The sequence below is a fragment of the Gossypium hirsutum genome, chromosome A09 (assembly GCF_007990345.1).
Source record: "Gossypium hirsutum isolate 1008001.06 chromosome A09, Gossypium_hirsutum_v2.1, whole genome shotgun sequence".
Taxonomy (NCBI): Eukaryota; Viridiplantae; Streptophyta; class Magnoliopsida; order Malvales; family Malvaceae; genus Gossypium; species Gossypium hirsutum.
The window spans coordinates 75,785,902-75,804,624 of record NC_053432.1 but is presented as its reverse complement, the minus strand read 5'-3'; the positions used below and the strand labels follow the sequence as shown (position 1 = coordinate 75,804,624).

Genomic DNA, 18,723 nt, shown 5'->3' with positions numbered 1-18,723 from the left:
TTGGGGAGGGGCTATGGATGATTTTTGACATTGTGTCACAAAAAGCAGATATAATCAAAACTATAAAAAATTGTAGCAAATCATTAATAAAATAGTAATATATAATTAATAACAAAACGGTAAATTATAAATATGACCATTCCACTATTTAAGATGTTTGATGATTAAATTACATGACAATAAAACATCTGTAACAACCTGTTTTTCAGTAGCTTCGAAACAGTAGTTTTGGAACCACAAATTCTGACATGTCAGTTCGTAAATATTAATTATTTAATATTTACGAGAATATTTACGAGGTCACTAGTGTCATATTAAATTTTGGTCCAGTAATTTTAATGTTTAGATAGTCAATTAAGTAAAAAAGGACTAAATCGTAAGGGTTACAAAAATCATTGTTTATTAGTTAAAAGTGTTAAATAGCTATTAAACTTTGAAGTTGTGACTTGAAATGATAATTATACCTATTCTAGTTGTAGTGGACGGCTAAGGGCTAGATGTTTGTTAAATTTGCATGTTTTATTAAAGGGAAAATAAGTAATTTATTAAATAAAACTTAAATTTAATATATGTAACAATAGTATCGTCTTCCTTAGTGGAATTCTCCACCTAAAACTCAGAATAGAAGGTGCTTGGTTTTGGCTTGACTAAAATATAATTGCATGGTATGTAAATTCTTGTCCGATTTTGATAATTTTGATAATTTTGAGATTGTTATAACTTAATTTAGCTAGTGTAAGAGCTAATTTATGAAATTACAAAAGTATAGAAAATATATCATTGGTGATTTTAAATGATTTGGATGTTAATTGGTAGAATATGATATTTGGGTGTTTAATAGAAATATTTTGTTAAGTGATTTTGTATAATTTTTAAGTTTAAGAGTTTAATTGAAAATGAATTAAATTAGACATGATTTTCTTGTGAAATTTTAGCATTTAAGGGCTGATTTGGGATATTTATAATGTTGTTATAATGGGTATAAAGTTTAATTGTAGAAATAATCATGTTTTGGTATTAGGGACCAAATTGAATAAAATGTGAAATTTTGGGGTTTATGTGAAAAGTTGTAAATAGAAAGTTACATGTATTAAATTGAATGGTATATGAAATTGAGGCTAATAACTGAAATAAATCATATCATAGATCAAGAACAAGTAGATAAACGAGGAAAAGGGAAGGTAGTTGAATAGTATCTGAATCTTTGTTGTTACTACAGTTTAACCCTGGTAAGTTCGTTTGGTTTATTTTAATATAAATTGCAATATAAATTGAATGAGGTATTGAATGTTGAATGTTAAAATTAATGTTTTACTGTTAATTTAATATGAATTGAGGTAATAAATTGTTTGGATTTGTGTTTTACAAAAATAACTCTTAAGTCGGATGAACGTAGAATAGAGTACGATTGGCATACTAATAGGTTATAGTGCGTGCTGTTCGAGATTGGTTTGAGATGAGATGATGATTCCTATTTATTTCCTATTCATTGAATATACTGAACTCCAGCATTTGTTGCGGACTATTGTGTTATATTTACAGTGTTAATGGCGTGTTACCGGGGGTGGATGTAAAGCCCTCGGCCTTGGCACTTGGTGCCGAGGCGTGTTATAGGAGGGATGTTAGCCTACAGGCTAGGCACTTGATGTCGAGGCGTGTTATCAGTTGGATTGGCTCTTTTGAGCGTTTGGCGTGTTTCAAATGGATATTTGTGTACTAATATCCGTATATCGTTCATCAGGCTATGTTTCTTGTGTTAAATGTCTTGCTATTGAATTGTTGAATGATTATTCTTTAATCTCCTGATAGCATTGTGGCTTGATAGTGAATGATTTCATACTTGTTTATGTATAAACTCACCTGTTATGGATTGTGGTTGACAGGAGATTGTGACTTTTAATATTATTATTAAAATTGTTATATTTAGTTTTAGCATTTTAACCATTGAACTTACTAAACTCTAGTAAAGCTTACTCGTGTTCTTTTCTGTTCCTTGTAGATAATGTTTTGTGAAGTCGGGTGATTGCATCAACTTGAAGATCACACTATCTAGTTATATTTTAGTAGATTTTGATATGTTTATTTTGGGTTATATGGCATGTAATAGGTGTTTTTGTATCTGTTTGGATACTTATCACAAATGTTATGTTTTAAGTTTGGTATAAGCTTACTTGTGTATGTGCCTTTAATCTTGGTGTGAATATATTCATATAAAGTTGATTTGGTCATGTGATATAAACCTAAATTAAGTATTTGAATCATGGTATGAATGAATGTGAATGATTAAGAAGAAATGATAAGTTTGGCATAAGTTTTATATATGAACTTATGAATTTGAATGCAAATTAGCTAATGTGTCAAGTGAATTGAGGTTGATAATTGAATTGTGTTGTCAACGAGGACACATTGGTTAGGCACTTAAATTGGTTATTTTGCCTTGTAATACTCCGTAATCTAATCCGGCGACAGAGACGGGTTAGGTGAGTTACAACATCTAACAAACTTTTATTAAGTGAACTAAATATACTAGAAATCTTATCACACGCGTATGTGGATGGAAATATTAGATTTAGAATATAAATGTGTGTTTAAAAATAGCATACAATAAATAATGGAATGTGTGGTTTGAAACTAATTACTCATAATAACATGTGAAATATGTACGATATTAGAATAAAATATATATATTGAATTGTCAGTAAAACAAAATTTAAACACATAAATCATCATATAAACAATACTAAATGCACTACAATTATTTATCATGGTTTTGTCAACAATAATAAGTTAGTGTCGAGTTGACTAATGAAAATAATAACTTGTGCATATTAAAATAAAAATGTATAAATACATCAAAAATAAAATTTTAATTGAATAATAAATTTAAAATTTTACTAATCAAATTAATATAGTTTCAAATCCCATCATATAAAATTATTTCTAAATGTTTGAAATTATTCTATAGTTGGAGAGTTAAATTAATAAAATATTTAAAGATATATTAATAAATTAAATATAATTAAAAAGTTTTTGTTGACATATTTATAATACTTTAAAGTATAATGGAAAACATAATATTTAACAATTTATATGAAAATAGCATGTATAATAGGTAACACAATAATTATATATTTCATCATTACAATGACAAAATTTAATAAGCTATTAATAAATTTTTATCTTGAATAATCGTATTATATGTACTAATCATATCTGATCTTTTTAATATAATGTTTAGAATTATTTATAGCCTATTCTCAACTCATAAATAGAAAGATAATGCGCTTTAGCGCACTTAAATCTACATCCTCCTGTATTAACAACAATATCAATACCAATTGAACTAAGACTCAATCGGCTATTAATAAATTTTTAATACATATACAAATTTTATCATTATTTCAAGTTTAAAATTATATAATTAAATTCTATTGATAATTTACCATTAATAGAAAATATAGGAAAATATACATACCAACTTCTGATTTTTTTATTTGAATATAGTAGATAAATAATTAAATATTAAAATAGATATCTCTAAAATTTATTTTCTAGAAAATAATTTCTTTGGGTTAATTCTTCGAAATTCATAAATGTCGAATTTAGCTATATTCATTGCACTGTTAAGTTATTCAAACCTATGAGAATAGGATAATGATTATGAAATGATTACTAAAATCTCACTATAATAATTGATCTCGAGTTTTAAGTAAAATATTTAAATATTAAATTGTAATAATTTATATATTTTAAAATGGTTATGGAGTTAAATTTTTTTATTATTTATGTATCAAATTATTATCCTTTAAATTATTGCATTAAATTAATTAACAAAATTTTATCTTAATATATTATAATAATTATATGTTAAATAATTTACGTGCAAATGCATTATTAAATTAAAATAAAAAAACGTCATGTATTTATTTTTATTGATATTGGACTTTCAATTTTTATTATATTTATTTATATTTTCAATATATCAATTTAAATTTAAATTTTATATGATTTAATTGTAATTTTATAAAAAAATGTTTAATATGTTTCATATATTATGATTTATATCATGTATGTAGCAGATGTTATGACTATTTTTTGGGTTCAGGATAAGGAAATGCCTTGGTTTTAAATTACTTAAGTAAAGTTTTGTTTTCTTTTATCCAGATTGGTTAAAAAATCATCAAAATCAAATTTAATTGTGTTCTTTTGGGAGAAATTTTAAAAGTGTCACCTGTTAGGTAGTCAATTTGATCCCGCAATAATTGAAAGTATTGCCCTCTTGTCAGGGTTTTGTTCCCAACTTTCGCGGAGAGTCATAAACGGTTCACAAAAAGAAAACATTTCAATTTGTAGAGACAAGTACCTGCAAGATTACAAGACTTAGAAAAGGGGGCGACTCAAACCATCAAGGCTTAAAGGCAACATGTTTGATGCTTAAAGCCTTTAAGCCTTAGTTAGTGATTTGAGTTGCTCTATGCTCAAGTATCTCCATTATTATTCCCATACCCCATATTAACATCTTTCCCAAGTCTTATAGGTACCTATCTTCATCAATCAAGGCGTCCCCTCCGTGAACTGTGGAAGTCGGGAATAAAACCCCAACATGAAAATAATATCTTCAGTTGTTGAAGGACCAGATCCACCGTATGATGGACAACATCTTGGAGAATTCTCCAAAAAGAACTATACCCTTCAACAAATTTTACAAAGTTAAATTTTAGCAGATTATCTCTTATATGTATCAAATGATTTCTGTTGTTTTGATTTGCAAGTCAAAGGGTGAGACTTACGTGAGGAACCTCTAATTAGTTAATTGATATATTATGGGGCCAAAAAGAAAATAAAAAAAGTAACAAAAGTCTTAATTCATGCATTATTCTCAGCTGAGCTGAAAATTTTTTACTACAAAATCGACGAAACTGAAAAACATGGATGAATTCAGTGCATGAAAGAGATAGAGAAAGAAGTGTCAGGAGGAGGAGGTATGGGGGTGGCTGCACTCATGTGGGTGTGGGTTCAGCCTTATCAGGTGGGGGAGGGGAGGGAACAACATCCGCCATTTGCAACTGATCATATCAGGCTTGTTTTAACCTCACCTATCAATCACCCATCTGATATTGAGATCTCCACATCCTTGTGGATCTCCTTCTCTGCACTCCACTTGACTCCTCCAATTTCATGGACCTTTTTTTAGCTCCATCCAAAAACGACACAACCTTTGCCCTATTTGGTTTTGGTTTCACATTTATCACTCTAAATCACATAATATGAGTTTTTAGGATTAGCTCCATCAAATTCAACTGCATTTTAAACATCACATTTAATGTTCTAATCACTACAATTTGTATAGAGGTAGGTTTAGAATTGATTATTGGACAATTTTCTTCACCTCCGATCTACCTTTCTCACAAAAACTGCTTCCACGTTCCTGAATCTTTCGTGTGGATCTTGGGGTGCCTCCGTTTTAATAATAATTAAAAGAAGTCGAGAATTGAAGCTGTGTCTCAACCATTTCAGAATCAACTATTGTGGCCCATTTTCTTTTGTTCTATGTTATCCTCGCAACTTGTCTTCAAGCTACAAGAATTTGAGATAACATTTTATAGCTAATATATTAGAATTCCTCCATCTGCATTCTGCAACCATCATGAAAATGAATCAGTGGTGGAACTTCCATGGTCCCCACCTTTCATTGAAAGGAAACTTTTTTAAAATATTTTTTTTATGCTGTCAACATAAGGCTTGACATTCAAGGGAAGGCATTATTTTCAAGCAAGGTCACTCAAGGAAGGAACCCTCAATGTGCATGATTTTATATAACAAGTGGCTATGTATTTTTATTAATTTATTTATTCTGTGTGTCTGTTTGTGCAAATTATGGGTCAGGATCTTGATGTGTATGAACATGCACTTCAACATGTTGTATATGGAGTAGACAATAAGACAGGCTTTCAGTTGATTGGGACACTCTGATCTAATCAATATTTTAGCATTTAGATTTATAGCACTAAAAGGAACACTCAACTTTCTCCTAAACTAATTCCCAAAAAAACAAAAAAAAATTGATACACATGTATTACCCTTGATTGTGTTGAAGTTTCCCAATTATTGGGTCTAGTTGAGAATTGAATTGTGTTTTTGTCTCCTGCTGGTTGCTTGGAAGTTGGAACATTAAAATTCATCCTACCATAACTAAGGTTTTAATCTCAGTTCATAAATGAATTCCCAACGTGCAACCATACGCACCTACTCATAACTTAATTGACCATCAACTGCAAGCCAACCACCACAACGACTAAACTATCCCCAGAAACGCCAAAAGTAGTTTGCTAGAGGCTACTAGAGGATATATTGGTACAACATTTTGTATTTGGTGGGCACTGTTTGTTGGTTTCTGTGTCTCACTGTAGTTAGGTTGAGAGTTCAATTGCACTGCCGATGGCTGAAACATTACCAACAATCACGAGCCTTAAAAGCATGATGGTGAAACTAAAAACCCCTAAAATTACTCACTGTTGGATGGGAAGTGCTTAAATCATATTAAAAACAAACCCCAGATACATTAGGTTTTTAGGTTATGAAAGTAGGAACTTTGTGAATGTGGTGGTAATGAAAATTAAGGGGAATGTACTCAGAGACGGTGGACATAAAGACTTAAGCAAATCCTGTAATATCAAGTGTAACAAAGGAAATTGATTTATAAGATAGAGAACTAGTGAAACAGGCTAAGTACAGCAAAATAGACAGAGAGCTCTAGAAAATGTTTAAGGAAGTTAGAATTGTTAAAATGCCAAAAACTCCTTTTATAAGTGGTGATGGCCTCCCCACGTATAACAATTGCTTATGAAAGGATTTTTGGCAATTCTGAACATTTTCTAGGCCTCTCAATCTATGCTAGCTGAGTTATACACCTAGTCTAGTTTCACCTTATTAACCTTCACCTGCCCATGTACTCGACGTTAAAAGGATTTGCTCAGATATTCTCCGCCGTCTCAAAACATCTTCTATTGAACTTGTTTGCAACACTCTCTTTTCACCAAAGAAGCCGCTAAAGAGGGAAATGAGACATGTTGCTAAATTGAAACCAAGAAATCAAGCAACATACAATTAGTGAAGGGACAGCCATAACCATTCATGATTTTCCCTGTTAGGAATTCACTTTTGGAAGGTACGCAAGTTTTGGTGCATCGACTGCTTCTAAAGGAAACGTCTGTCAAAATATTGAATCAGCTTCAAATTTAAAGAGAAATTAATCAATTCTTGAAAATTACGAGAGAAATAATGAAATTTATTACCATGTACATTCGATAATTGAAAACAATGATAGCAATGGGGCATATATTTCTATTACTATGAAATTCATGAATGAAGTAATGAACTGCGGGGTTACCATAGTGACAAAAATGTCTTCACAGTGATAATCGTTAAGTTTCTTCAAATCAATCAATCATTTTCAGTTTCTAAGAACCTCCTTAAGGTAAAGAACATCATCGCGAGGATGCGCTTCTTCAACTTGAACTTCTACTTCATCTCCTACCTGAGATCCTATAGACACCCATGCAGATGCCTGAAGTCCCACCTGCAACATTGAATGTTCAACTAAAAATGTCAATATTAATGCAGGTGTTAATCAGAACTCTTGAACTCCAAAGTCCAAATCTGTTAAATTACTTAGTTTCTTATATAAATGATAGCAAATTGACTGCTAAATATCCTTGCCTCAACTACAAATAAGGCTGCAATCCTGTCCTTGATGAATCTAAGGATCAATGCACGATATTTTTTCTCCCTTGGCTGCCTTCTCAGAAACTCTATTATCCAATACCGGAGACTGCTGGCTGAGAGCTTTCTTACAACTCTAACTTGCATATTTACTATTGATGCCATCCCTTCTAGCTGACCAGCTGAAAAAGGTGGAGTTTCACCTTTAAGAAATGCCTTCACCTGGACCGAAATATGAAAATGTTAGTCATTTTCAAACAAGATAAAGAATCAATCTTTGCAACATGACAACATTCAATATTTGTATTAAAATATCTAGACTTGTAATAAAAAGATAATAGCAGTCACAATAATAACAGTAACAGCAAACACACCCATAATGTAAAAGTTACAGTACAGATGAACAATATTAGCAACAAACATCTCCAATAGAAGAAGCCAGAAGACAGGTTATTAAGATTGATTTCTGTCAACAGAAGTAAAGAAAAGACCTGATAGTGAGCAAGGAGATCTAAATATCTACGGATGGGTGATGTAAACTGAACATAACCGGGAAGTCCAAGAACCCCATGACGAATAGGCTTCCTGAAATCAATTTCAGCTGCACGCATTATTCTAACAATGGCAGAGCTTCGAACTGGCCCTTCAGGAAGATGTGAATATGCAGAAACATCAATATTTGACTGTGGCTGTCCTCTATAGGGTAAAGGGATGTTATTGCAAGATCCAAATGTGGCTACAACTTCTCCACAAAGTATCATCATCTCAGAAACAAGCCGCATTGCAGGGTCTGCTTGGTTTTCAACATAAAGATTGATTGATGGTTCAAGGTCTTCTGGGTTAACTACTTTAATGCAAGCTTCTAGGGTGGATGTATCAATTGCACCCTGCAAAATAAGTAATGTCAGAGGATTATTAGGGATGTAAATTCAGAACAAGCCTGTCTTACACATGCAAACATAGAATAACAATAAACCCTCAGCAAATTAAAATGATAATGAAGTACAGCCCAACCTGCTGGCGACGCCACTTTAACCTTAGAGCAGCTGCTTCAGATAGAATCTTCAGTTCAGCCTCCTCTTCCAGGTTCAAATGAAGCAGCTCAGTTGCACTCTCATAGGTCAGCATATAAGTTGGTTTAATAATCGAGTTTTGAACTGAATACTCTGCAATGCTTTAGTACCAAAGATGTGTCAGATGGTCTCCATTAATAAAAATATAAGCTAAAATCTAATGAAACCAAAAAATAAAATCGAAACAGTTTATTGTGTACAAAACGTAAGCAATCAATGCACATGCACACAAGTAACTGCAGAAAAAGAGAGACAAGAAAGGAAATGAGATTTAAGTATTATTATTTTCACTTCCAAAATGATGCAGTTATGCCAATAATAATTACGAATGGTATAATAAGTTCACTCAACAATAAAATATACAAGTGACTCAACTCGAAGTATTGAGGGAGCACAAAAAGAACTTATTAGGACTTCCAGACTCCAAGTGAAGATATACACCTCCATCACATTACTGACTCAATCTTATGAGCTAAAGAGCTAACATGCTGTCCCACCACCCTCAAATGTAATGTCAACAGAAACATAGAGATAGCAAGTTCTTTATAATCTGCAAAGTAGCAAAATAATAAATTCACACTTTACCTGCCATCAGAGTGCAGGATAACAGAGACACTGACCGCATTGCAAAGTTCTCCTTGTTTCAAACTCATTCCCTCCATAGCAAGTTTCTCAGGAAACATAGGATAAGTGCCAGTTGGCAAGAAAACAGAGGTTCCTCTTCTCAGTGCTTCCCTAAACATAATCAAGTTTATGAAAATGACTATATAAAATTGTTTTAACCTACAGTCACAATTTCAAAAGATACCTGTCTACCATGCTCCCAGGTTCAACATATCTAGCTGGATCTGCAACATGTATCCATATTTTCATACGGCCATCTTGCAACTTTGTTGCACTTAAGGCATCATCAAGCTACAAACAATAAGCATTTGAGAAAAAGAAAAAAAAAGTTGACATAAAAAGGAAATAGAATTCACGTCAAGAAAGCCAGTGGTGGCAAATACCTCATCAGCCTCATCAACATCAATAGCATAAACCTTCAAATGAGTAAGATCCTCTCTGTTCATCTAAACACAAAGAAAACCAAGTCAAAACATGCGAAAAAATGAAAACCAATATAAAATTCTTTATTGGTTCACATTTAACGTTGTAGAGACTAAGATGAAGTGGAAGAAACATTTCCGAATGTCAGAGAGCTGATTTTTGACTTATAATATCATAAGCTGCATACTTTTCAAGAACTCCCTTTGACCCAATAAAAAAGTCACAGTTGATATTTTTGAGGTCAAACTTTTTAAACTTTTATCTCAATTATTTTAAATACTTTAATTAATTAAATTTTGTAAAATATATATTTAAAAACTACTTCATTAAAAGTTTTTACAATATATTTTTCAAATTTTTATCTTATAGAATAAGAGGTAAAAGTTAAAAAAAAATTTGACCACTAAAAGTCCAAATGTGACAAATTTAGAGAGACAGAATGACTAAATGAAAATGGAACCTTTTAATAGAGATGGAAGCCAGAATTACCTCATCTGAGTCAGATGAATCAGACAGAAGACTTTCAGCAGCAGCTATAATCTCATCAGAATGATCTGTAAGAATGTTTAACTTTAACAGATCAAGATTGACATGCACAGGAAAATAACCAATGTTTATGAGAAGGTTTAGTGCAGAGGATGCTGTTTTTGTTAGTCCCATTGCCTTCAGGATCTGACAAGAATAATAATACATCAATAAGAGAATGTGAAATTAACCGTGTAATTTATATAAATGCAAACATAACAAAGGTCATAAAACTGATTTAAGTTTTATTTCTTTTACAGAAAACCTATGATCTTATGGTAACAAATTCGTCTTGATCATCCTGTTAGTAATACAGAATGGATTATGATATCATAGAAAGATCTCAATCAAGTCAGACAAACTACCATTCCAGCAGTTTTCCTTTGCTCATCACTTTTGCAGGCATCAATGGCATATGCTTCAAGGGATTCAATTTTGTATTGGATTTTCTCATCCACCATCCAGGAAGATTTGGGAGGTTTAGCAAGTGCAGGCTTTGCTTTAGCAGAGACAATTAATTGTACAAAGTCCTGAAGTTCTTTCTCAGCGGCATCCTTGGCAAGCTTCTTGTGTAAAAGTTCTTCCACCTACATATGAAAATCAATAAGAGGAATAGGATAAGGTACAAGACATAACTCGTCTGACTAGTCCAATTTGCATATAGAAGCTCTTCTACCACACTTTTATTTGTGTCAAAACAGCACTCTACCAGACTTAATCAACCATTAAACCAAAATATACGGTACATGTACTTGTCCTGTTGGTCGAGGCCCATAAATCGCACGAGAACCCTTTGTTGCAAGCACAGTGAAGTACACTTCATCTTTTGATAGCAAAAGATGGGCACAATAGCTCGCAAGAGGCTCTGAACTACCAAATATCATCTGCACATTAACATAAGATCACCAAATGCACAAGCAGACAGGTCCATAATTAAAAGGAAAATATGTACCTCAGCCAATTCTTCTGCTGTCACTGACGCATTCTTTTCAAGAAGCTCAACCCAAGCAATCTCAAGCAATGTTGGGTCCTGCACCAGAATATTTTGCAACAAAGTAAACCACAGAAGAACACTACAACAAGTATTCTGTTTGTCATTGATAAAGCAAGTTGAACGAACCAAGTTTTCCTGAGCTTTTTGGAGAAATTTTGAGATCTCAGCATGATCAAAATTTTCTACACCTGGAACAATATATGTAATTTGTTGTGGTCTGATAGATGATGTGACACCATTCTGTATTACAATAAAAACAGAAAAGTCACATTAGCTCAAACATTCCGAAAACTCTAAACATCTAATGTAACAAACACAAGTTCTAACACCTAGCAACCTATTCAACATGCCGCATGAGTTGTTTCTACAAGAACCTGATCGTACACCATCCAGTTCTTCTTTCCATCAGGCCTCTGAGCAACTCCGAGCAATACCCTATCTGAATCCTTCTTAAACTCCAGCAGCAATCCCTTTTCTATTTCTTGATTGACAAGTTTATCTTCAAGAAGCTCACCACTAGTCGTTAGCCTGAATTTGAAAAGAAAATTAGTTGCCACATTCAAACTTAATCAATTACTCTAAATCAAACACGTGAGTAATGTTCAAAATCCATTTTGATTAAGCAGCAAAAATGATGTTAAATATATAACAAATCATGGAAGTAACAAAAAAGGAAAACAAGTACCTAGCTGAAAAAAAAAATTGCATTTCTTAAATTACATTTTATATTCAGTATAATCACGATATAGCTACACTCAGTAGCATTTTACTCTCCTTTTATTTTTTTTGGTATGAAATAGTTACACTTAAATATGTTCCTTGCTTAGTAATTCAATTTTAGTTAAATATAATTTCTCACGAAGAAAAAGAAGGTAAGCAACGGTCAAACTTTACTTGACAGTGGCGCGAATTCTTCTGCGACTGCGCCAAGCTGTTAGCTCTTCCATGACGCAATCAACGAGACTATGAACCGAACGCGAAAGGCCACCGCCATATCCTAGAAACTGATTCCCGCAACAAAAAAAAGGAAATCGAAGCCCTAACTCAGTGTTTCGGCGAAACGGTAAGGAGCTGAATTGGCGGAACCGGCAGCCAAACGTCAACAGAGGAGGCGAAGCGGCGGTACGAAACAAAGAACCACCGTTGACGGCGCGAACAGCCATCATTTCCTAATCTTAGTGAAGAGGAAAGTTATGGTTCATGTGGTGAAGTGAGGGAAGAAAGATGGAGCTGGGTTTGAAGTAGCTGTTGGCGATAAAGCCGTATGGAGAGGTCCGGATCATATTTTGTCGCCAAAATGACCCGCGGACTTATAAGGGCCGTGTCGCCTGCTTTGTTATTAGACTGAGCCCATATACCATGGATTCTATGGTCCTTTTGAAGATTTGAGGCTTGCCCAGTGAACCGTAATCAATGTTGGCCATTCGGTTTATTAACAGAATATAATTTTTGTATAAATACAACCGTACAAAGAATATAATTTTTGTTTTCTGAAAAGGTAGGAAAATGGATCGTCTCAGATTTTAACATTGATGCGATTTTTTTTGCCACTATATCAGTGGCTGAATTGACCTGTAATTTTTAATTAAAAAATCCCTGTAATTTAGATATTTTATTTCTACATAAATCAAACTTTTATATTTACTTTTTAATAATTATAATTATAATTCTTTTTTTAAATTAATTTTTATTTTTTACACATATTTAATAATCTAAAATAAAAATAATTTGTCTATAAAAAAGTGTGAAAAACAGTAAGCTTTTTTTCATTTTAATATTATACTATCCTATAAAAATTTTAAGTTTAAAATTTAACTTTTATTTAGAATAAAGTAAAATGTTTAGAAATTAAAGATAAAATATAGAATACATATGTTTTATAATTTAAAAGCTATATTTCTCAGACAATTTAATTATATTCGATAATTAATTTTGAGGAATACATTAAACAAATTTTATAACTTAAATTTTCAATAATTAATTTTTTCCAATTATGCTCAAATAAATCTATATTTTAAGTAAAATTTTAACACAATTTCATCTTCCATTTTAAAGAATTTATTTGAATACAAACCAAAAGATAAAGTACTTACTTCAATATAATAGTAATATATTGATTTATTTACGAAAACCAAAATTAATTAGGACTTTTTTTTTTTGTCAGTTTGATACTTTAGCTAACAATCTAGAATGGGGAAATAAAACTTATTACAAGCATATAAAAGGAATGGGTCAGAAATATGTTTGTACTGATAAAACATTTGTACATGAAATTAATACATGCTAGAAGATCCATGTGTTTGGCGTATATATATATATATATAAACAATCAGCTGCACTGCTGAGAACATAAGCTCTGGATCTTAGAACTGCTTGCACCCGGCAAAAAGTATGTGGTGGTCCTTCCGTTGGTGGAGCAAGTTACATTAACTTGGCTGCCTAGTTGGGTGGACTGCAATAATAGTACATTTATCATGGTTTAAATTCAAGCATATATACACTACACACCAATATCTTTAAAAACAATGGCATTCAGAAACTGATTTCCACCACCAAAATCTTGATCAAGATGCACATTAACTGAGAGAATTGAAGAACCATGTACCCACCACCCCCTATGTTACCCAGACTTGAGAGGATCATCATACCCACATGCTCATGTCCGAGCATGTGTCAAACAAAAACGTCTAACACGAGTGCTTTAATGAAAATGAAGAGTAGGAAACATAGCCCACCACTTTTCACAAATCCCGGGCTAGAATCCATAAATAATTGTGTACCAGTTAAGGATGAAATCCTTTTTTTGAAAATTCATGCCTGGTACCATAATTGCATACAGTTTGATAGAAGGATTGAATCCGTTGATATGTGTTAAAACATAAAGAGAGGGAAATGTAAAATGAAAAAGGGTGTTGATTTTGTTACCGAGCAGTACGCAGGCTCTGTATTGCAGCTCCATCTTGAAGTAGGTACGCAGGACAAGTAATGACACCAAGAACAATGATCATTTGCATTGACTCCACGTAGGAGCATAACCAATCCAAGACTCAAACTGCAAAATTAGCATCGCTTTTTAAATGCAAATAGAAATCAAATGTCACCATGCTAAGTAAACAAAGCACTATCTAGATATAAAATCAAATGAGGGAAAGAAAACTAGTCTGTGAGCATGGAAGTAGTAAGCTACATAAGCTCATCAGTCGAAATAGATATCATATTCTTAAGCTCCTCCATTTATTTTCTTTCACTATCTTTTCCAACATTTTGAAACTGCATTCGAGAAACAAAATGGTTCATCCGCTTACCCCACAATTACAAGGATCAAAGAAACAGCCCACAAAATGCACTGATACTTCTTGAATTTAGGTCGGGCTGAACTTGAATGTCCAGGAGGAGCATATCTTTGACTAACCCATCCAAACTGGGGGCGGATGAGAAATACAAATCCAAGAAGGAAACCGGTGAGAAATCCTCCAATGTGAGCAAAGTTGTCGACATGTGGTAGGATTCCAACTGCTAAATTAACGGCAATGATGACCAGGAGAGTCACAAATGATGCCACCTGCAACAGCACACAAAATTGAAGGCATTTCAGCCCGATACCAAGCAATAACATACCACAGTTGTCTGTAACTCAATTAATGACTTCGCAATTTATATACCTTATTAGCATATATTGTCCAATTAGTAATGAGTTCAGAGAGCATGCATCCAAGTATTCCAAAAAGTGCACCAGAGGCACCAACTGAGATGTTTGACTGGAGGAAAAGAGCAGACATCAAGCTCCCTCCAAATCCAGAGATGATATATATCAATCCAACCCGTACTGCAACACAATCCCAAAACATCAAGCAGGATTTCATCCTAACTAAAAAAATTGAAACATTCTCATGTTGTAAGAAACTAGAGATGCCCAATACTCAGCAGATAGTAATTAAACGAAGTCTAGCCAGAGTTATTAACTGATAGCCTTAACTCTAATAATAAGTTACATGCAGCACTGAATATGAATACATGCATAATAATGCTTCACTTTGATGCCACTAGAGAAGAATTTCAAAAGAAATGGTCTAATGGGGCCTTAAAATCCTTTGAATGACTACCAAAAAGACTAAAGAATACATCAGTGCAAATTCATGGTTTTGATTGATTGGATTGCTTTGGATGCTAATGAGGATGAGAAACAAACCAAACTTGTGGAGAAACAAGAATAAAAGGAGTCAAACCGTCAAAGCATTCTACAAGTTGCAGAGTCTAAGCATCAAATTTCAAGGCAAGGATGAACTATGGATTAAAAGCAGCACATACTGAATCCGAATTCTCTTTCAAGCCGGATTCCAATGACTAAAAGACTCAACATATTTGCCAGCAAATGAAAAACCCCTCCATGTAACCAATTGCAAGTGATGAGACGCCATCCTTGGTCTCCATCAACTACTTCCTTCACATGTAAAGCCCCCATCTTCAGCAGCCTAACCAAGAACCCAATCGATTAAAACATAATAAAAATCAGCCAAATTGGGAGAATAGAGAGAGAGAGAGAGAGAGAGAGAGAGCGCAAAAGCAATGAAGGACTTACGTGGCGGAAGAAGGACCCAGAAGAGGATTCTCCTTAAAAGGCTGAAAGGAGAATCTGCCTAAGAAATCAGCAACGCAAGAAACAGAATTCTTGGGACAATTGTTGACGTACATGGTGATGATAAACATAACAGTGTTAGCAACAACAAAAGCAGGAACCAACCAAGGTATCCATTTCTTGAAATGCTTGATTTCTCTGTAAATGATTGGTGTTGGAGTCCTAACAGGTGGGGTTTCCACATCAACTGGGTGTATCGAATTGTTTGACCTCTTTGAACTGGCCCTCATTGGGATTTGGGGTGAAGGGTCGGTAGCCATGGCAGCTGAAACTGAGAAAAAGCAGAGATTGATTAAGCCCAAATCAAAATTTTAAAACACTCAGATGAATGTTTGATTTTATCGGCCAAATTAGTCAATGAAACGTGACAGATTAAAAAGGTGAAGCGAAAACTTTTTTTTTTTTGGTTAGTTTTAGTCAACAACCAACAATCTTGGCTGCTATAAGAATCGATCAGAGTTCCGACAACTGCCAAATACACGAAAATTTTGTCCTGAAAATGATTTTATTTTTATTTTTTCTTTGAAGTATTTCAATGAAAAATATAGCGGTAAGTATAACTGTACACACCTACACCTACTCCAATACTAAAAGGCAACCACATGTGGCTTTTATATTAAGAAATTTAAAAATAATAAATTACTGATTTTTCTTTTAATTAATTATGGTGAGGAAGTTGTCAAATTTATGCAGAGTCATTTGTTTTTACGCTTAACATTTAACTAATTAGTTGAGGTAGGTTGGGAGAATAAAATTAAGCAATCTTAATCTGGAATACTTGTATTTTTAGAATATACGTAACATTGAAGCATGGTTGGGGTGGGGAAGGGGGGCTCAGTTTTTCAAGGATTCCGTTGATTGAGTGGAGACAGCAATTGTTTTTAAGCAAACGTAGTGTGTGCTGTTAACAGAAGTTACCAAAATTTAAGCAACCGTTTCGGCCATTTTACCAAATCAGAGAAAAGACCGGGAACCACGTTTGGCATTAAGTTTGGCCAACTGTTTTTGACCGGTAATGGATTTTTTCTGGTTTATTGATTAGCTTTGGTTTTGTTAAAAAAAATTCAAATGGGGAGATTAGAGATTGTTGAGGCAAATATTTGAAGTAGTTGGTGTGCGCTGATAGAAGTTTTCACTCTCATCAGTCCTGTGACAGAAAAACTAACTTGTTATATTTGAAAGTTGACTATTTATTTAAACAAATATTTGGATTGTGTTAATATTGTGGAATTAATCAAATCTATTAATGAAGATAAATTTATTGGAGTATCATATCTTAAGGATCAAATCAGACCGGTTATACCAAATCTTTTGGATCAAGAATGTTGGGTCGAGACAAACCTTGAAGATTTATCTTCCAATAGTCTACCTTACTATTGTTATTATTATAGTGTTTAGCTATTTTACATTTAAATAGGATTGAAATTGATTTTTAATATGTTAAAAAGTTTCAAAAACTTCTATATACTTAAGAGGTTTGCATATGTTTATGCATTAGGTATTTGAGAGCTCTTATCAGTTCATTGGAGAACGTTATTGTAATTGTGCATTTGGGATTGTAAAACCTTTTGTTATTGGTTTTATAAACTATGTTCTCAAGAGAGGATTTATGGTGAGAGGTTAGTCTTTGAAATACAAAGTGAAGATACCTTCTTGCTATGGTGTATTAGAACTATGATCATTAGTTGTATTAAGTTCAAAGATAGTGAATTCATCTCATTGAGCTAGGTTTCACAGATGTAGAAAAATAGAACTGTAGAAATAATTTTAAGTTTCTATCTTTTTCGATTGTTTATTGCAATTTGATCAAAAGTACCCACTTCCATTGTTACTTCTGCTCATACTCTGTTTATTGCATTTAACAATTGATTCAGGTCAACACAATCAAACTATAAAACTCAAGAAAATTTCCACCAATTTTTTTTTTGTGAATAAGAGATATGAAGGCATTTCCTAAATTAAATAGACCTCGCTTATGACACAAATGCCTCATCGATACTTTTCCTTCTTAGACAATGTCACTTTATAACATTTCTTTCAACTGAAGGCAATAGTTATGCATACCCCACTCCACCTCCACCAACAAGGATGCCTTGGTAAGGCTTCACTAACCTCCATGCCCTACAACCCCCCCCATTTGACTGTTGTTACTCACCATACTGTACAACCCCATCATATCGAATTATGTAGTCTATCTAACAAGGCACCCACCTTGAATGGCAATCCTACTAATCAAAAGAGGACATATGACACATTAAGTGCTTCCTTAAATATTCCCCAAAGTGCTTCCTTAAATATTCCCCAAACCTCTCGTAACGGGGGTACTCTTTTCTTCTATCTATCTCTCAACTAAGCTCCATTGAAGCTCCCCATAGTCTCTCATCCCTCAACTTAGTCAGTTACTGTAACACCCCTAACCCGACTCTGTCGCCGAATCAGGATTACGAGGCATTACGAAACCAAGCTCACATAAACATAACTTTAATATCTAATTCCAAATGCAAGTCCAATTCATGAACATATATAATCAAATTCAAGCATGGAAACTAAACTCTTTTCCCATTGCTATTTACACAATAGGATTCAAAACTAACCAAAACATTATCAAGCCTATACATGCCATAAGATCGAGTTCAAATATTTAACAAAATACCAAAAGAAGTCGATAGTGTGATGGACTGTGCTGATGATCCCCGAGCTCGTAACGCGTCTCCAAATCTATAAAA

General features: G+C 33.2%; 2 protein-coding genes across 6 annotated transcripts; both read right to left on the bottom strand.

Annotated features, from left to right (window-relative positions):
* Nucleotides 1–4,850: 4,850 nt before the first annotated feature.
* LOC107889683 (ribonuclease II, chloroplastic/mitochondrial) lies at nt 4,851–12,639 on the bottom strand. 5 transcript variants are annotated; one of them, XR_001682116.2, is made up of 15 exons: nt 12,256–12,639; nt 11,736–11,889; nt 11,488–11,601; nt 11,320–11,397; nt 11,120–11,251; nt 10,733–10,954; nt 10,332–10,514; nt 9,803–9,865; nt 9,604–9,710; nt 9,381–9,530; nt 8,737–8,896; nt 8,214–8,609; nt 7,720–7,944; nt 7,391–7,579; nt 4,851–7,210 (listed from the first exon to the last, which is right to left on the bottom strand). XR_001682116.2 is itself a non-coding variant. In XM_016814205.2 (14 exons), exons 1-14 carry the CDS (start codon nt 12,525–12,527, stop codon nt 7,454–7,456), a joined length of 2,382 nt encoding a protein of 793 aa, XP_016669694.2. In that variant the 5' UTR covers nt 12,528–12,639; the 3' UTR covers nt 7,268–7,453. The 5 variants fall into 5 exon arrangements, 3 of the variants coding, with proteins under 3 accessions (XP_016669694.2, XP_016669693.2, XP_016669695.2); XR_001681831.2 differs by having other exon boundaries at nt 11,114–11,251; nt 12,256–12,630; XM_016814205.2 differs by lacking the exon at nt 4,851–7,210 and having other exon boundaries at nt 7,268–7,579.
* A 941-nt stretch (nt 12,640–13,580) lies between these two features.
* Nucleotides 13,581–16,575, bottom strand: LOC107889682 (RHOMBOID-like protein 4). The gene is made up of 6 exons (XM_041076809.1): nt 15,941–16,575; nt 15,670–15,833; nt 15,024–15,187; nt 14,667–14,923; nt 14,287–14,413; nt 13,581–13,813 (listed from the first exon to the last, which is right to left on the bottom strand). Exons 1-6 carry the CDS (start codon nt 16,255–16,257, stop codon nt 13,691–13,693), a joined length of 1,152 nt encoding a protein of 383 aa, XP_040932743.1. The 5' UTR covers nt 16,258–16,575; the 3' UTR covers nt 13,581–13,690.
* Between the last annotated feature and the right edge of the window lie 2,148 nt (nt 16,576–18,723).

Bases quoted from the DNA above. Each gene is read 5' to 3' on its own strand.
- LOC107889683 (XM_016814204.2), bottom strand. From the start codon at position 12,527: ATGATGGCTGTTCGCGCCGTCAACGGTGGTTCTTTGTTTCGTACCGCC. The intron at 11,602-11,735 runs GTTCTTGTAGAA...ATTGTAATACAG, and splicing joins ACTGGATGGTGTACGATCAG to AATGGTGTCACATCATCTAT. The intron at 10,515-10,732 runs GTAGTTTGTCTG...TATTCTTGTCAG, and splicing joins AAAGGAAAACTGCTGGAATG to ATCCTGAAGGCAATGGGACT.
- LOC107889682 (XM_041076809.1), bottom strand. From the start codon at position 16,257: ATGGCTACCGACCCTTCACCCCAAATCCCAATGAGGGCCAGTTCAAAG. The intron at 14,924-15,023 runs GTATATAAATTG...GTGCTGTTGCAG, and splicing joins GGACAATATATGCTAATAAG to GTGGCATCATTTGTGACTCT. The intron at 13,814-14,286 runs GTAACAAAATCA...CTATTATTGCAG, and splicing joins CAGAGCCTGCGTACTGCTCG to TCCACCCAACTAGGCAGCCA.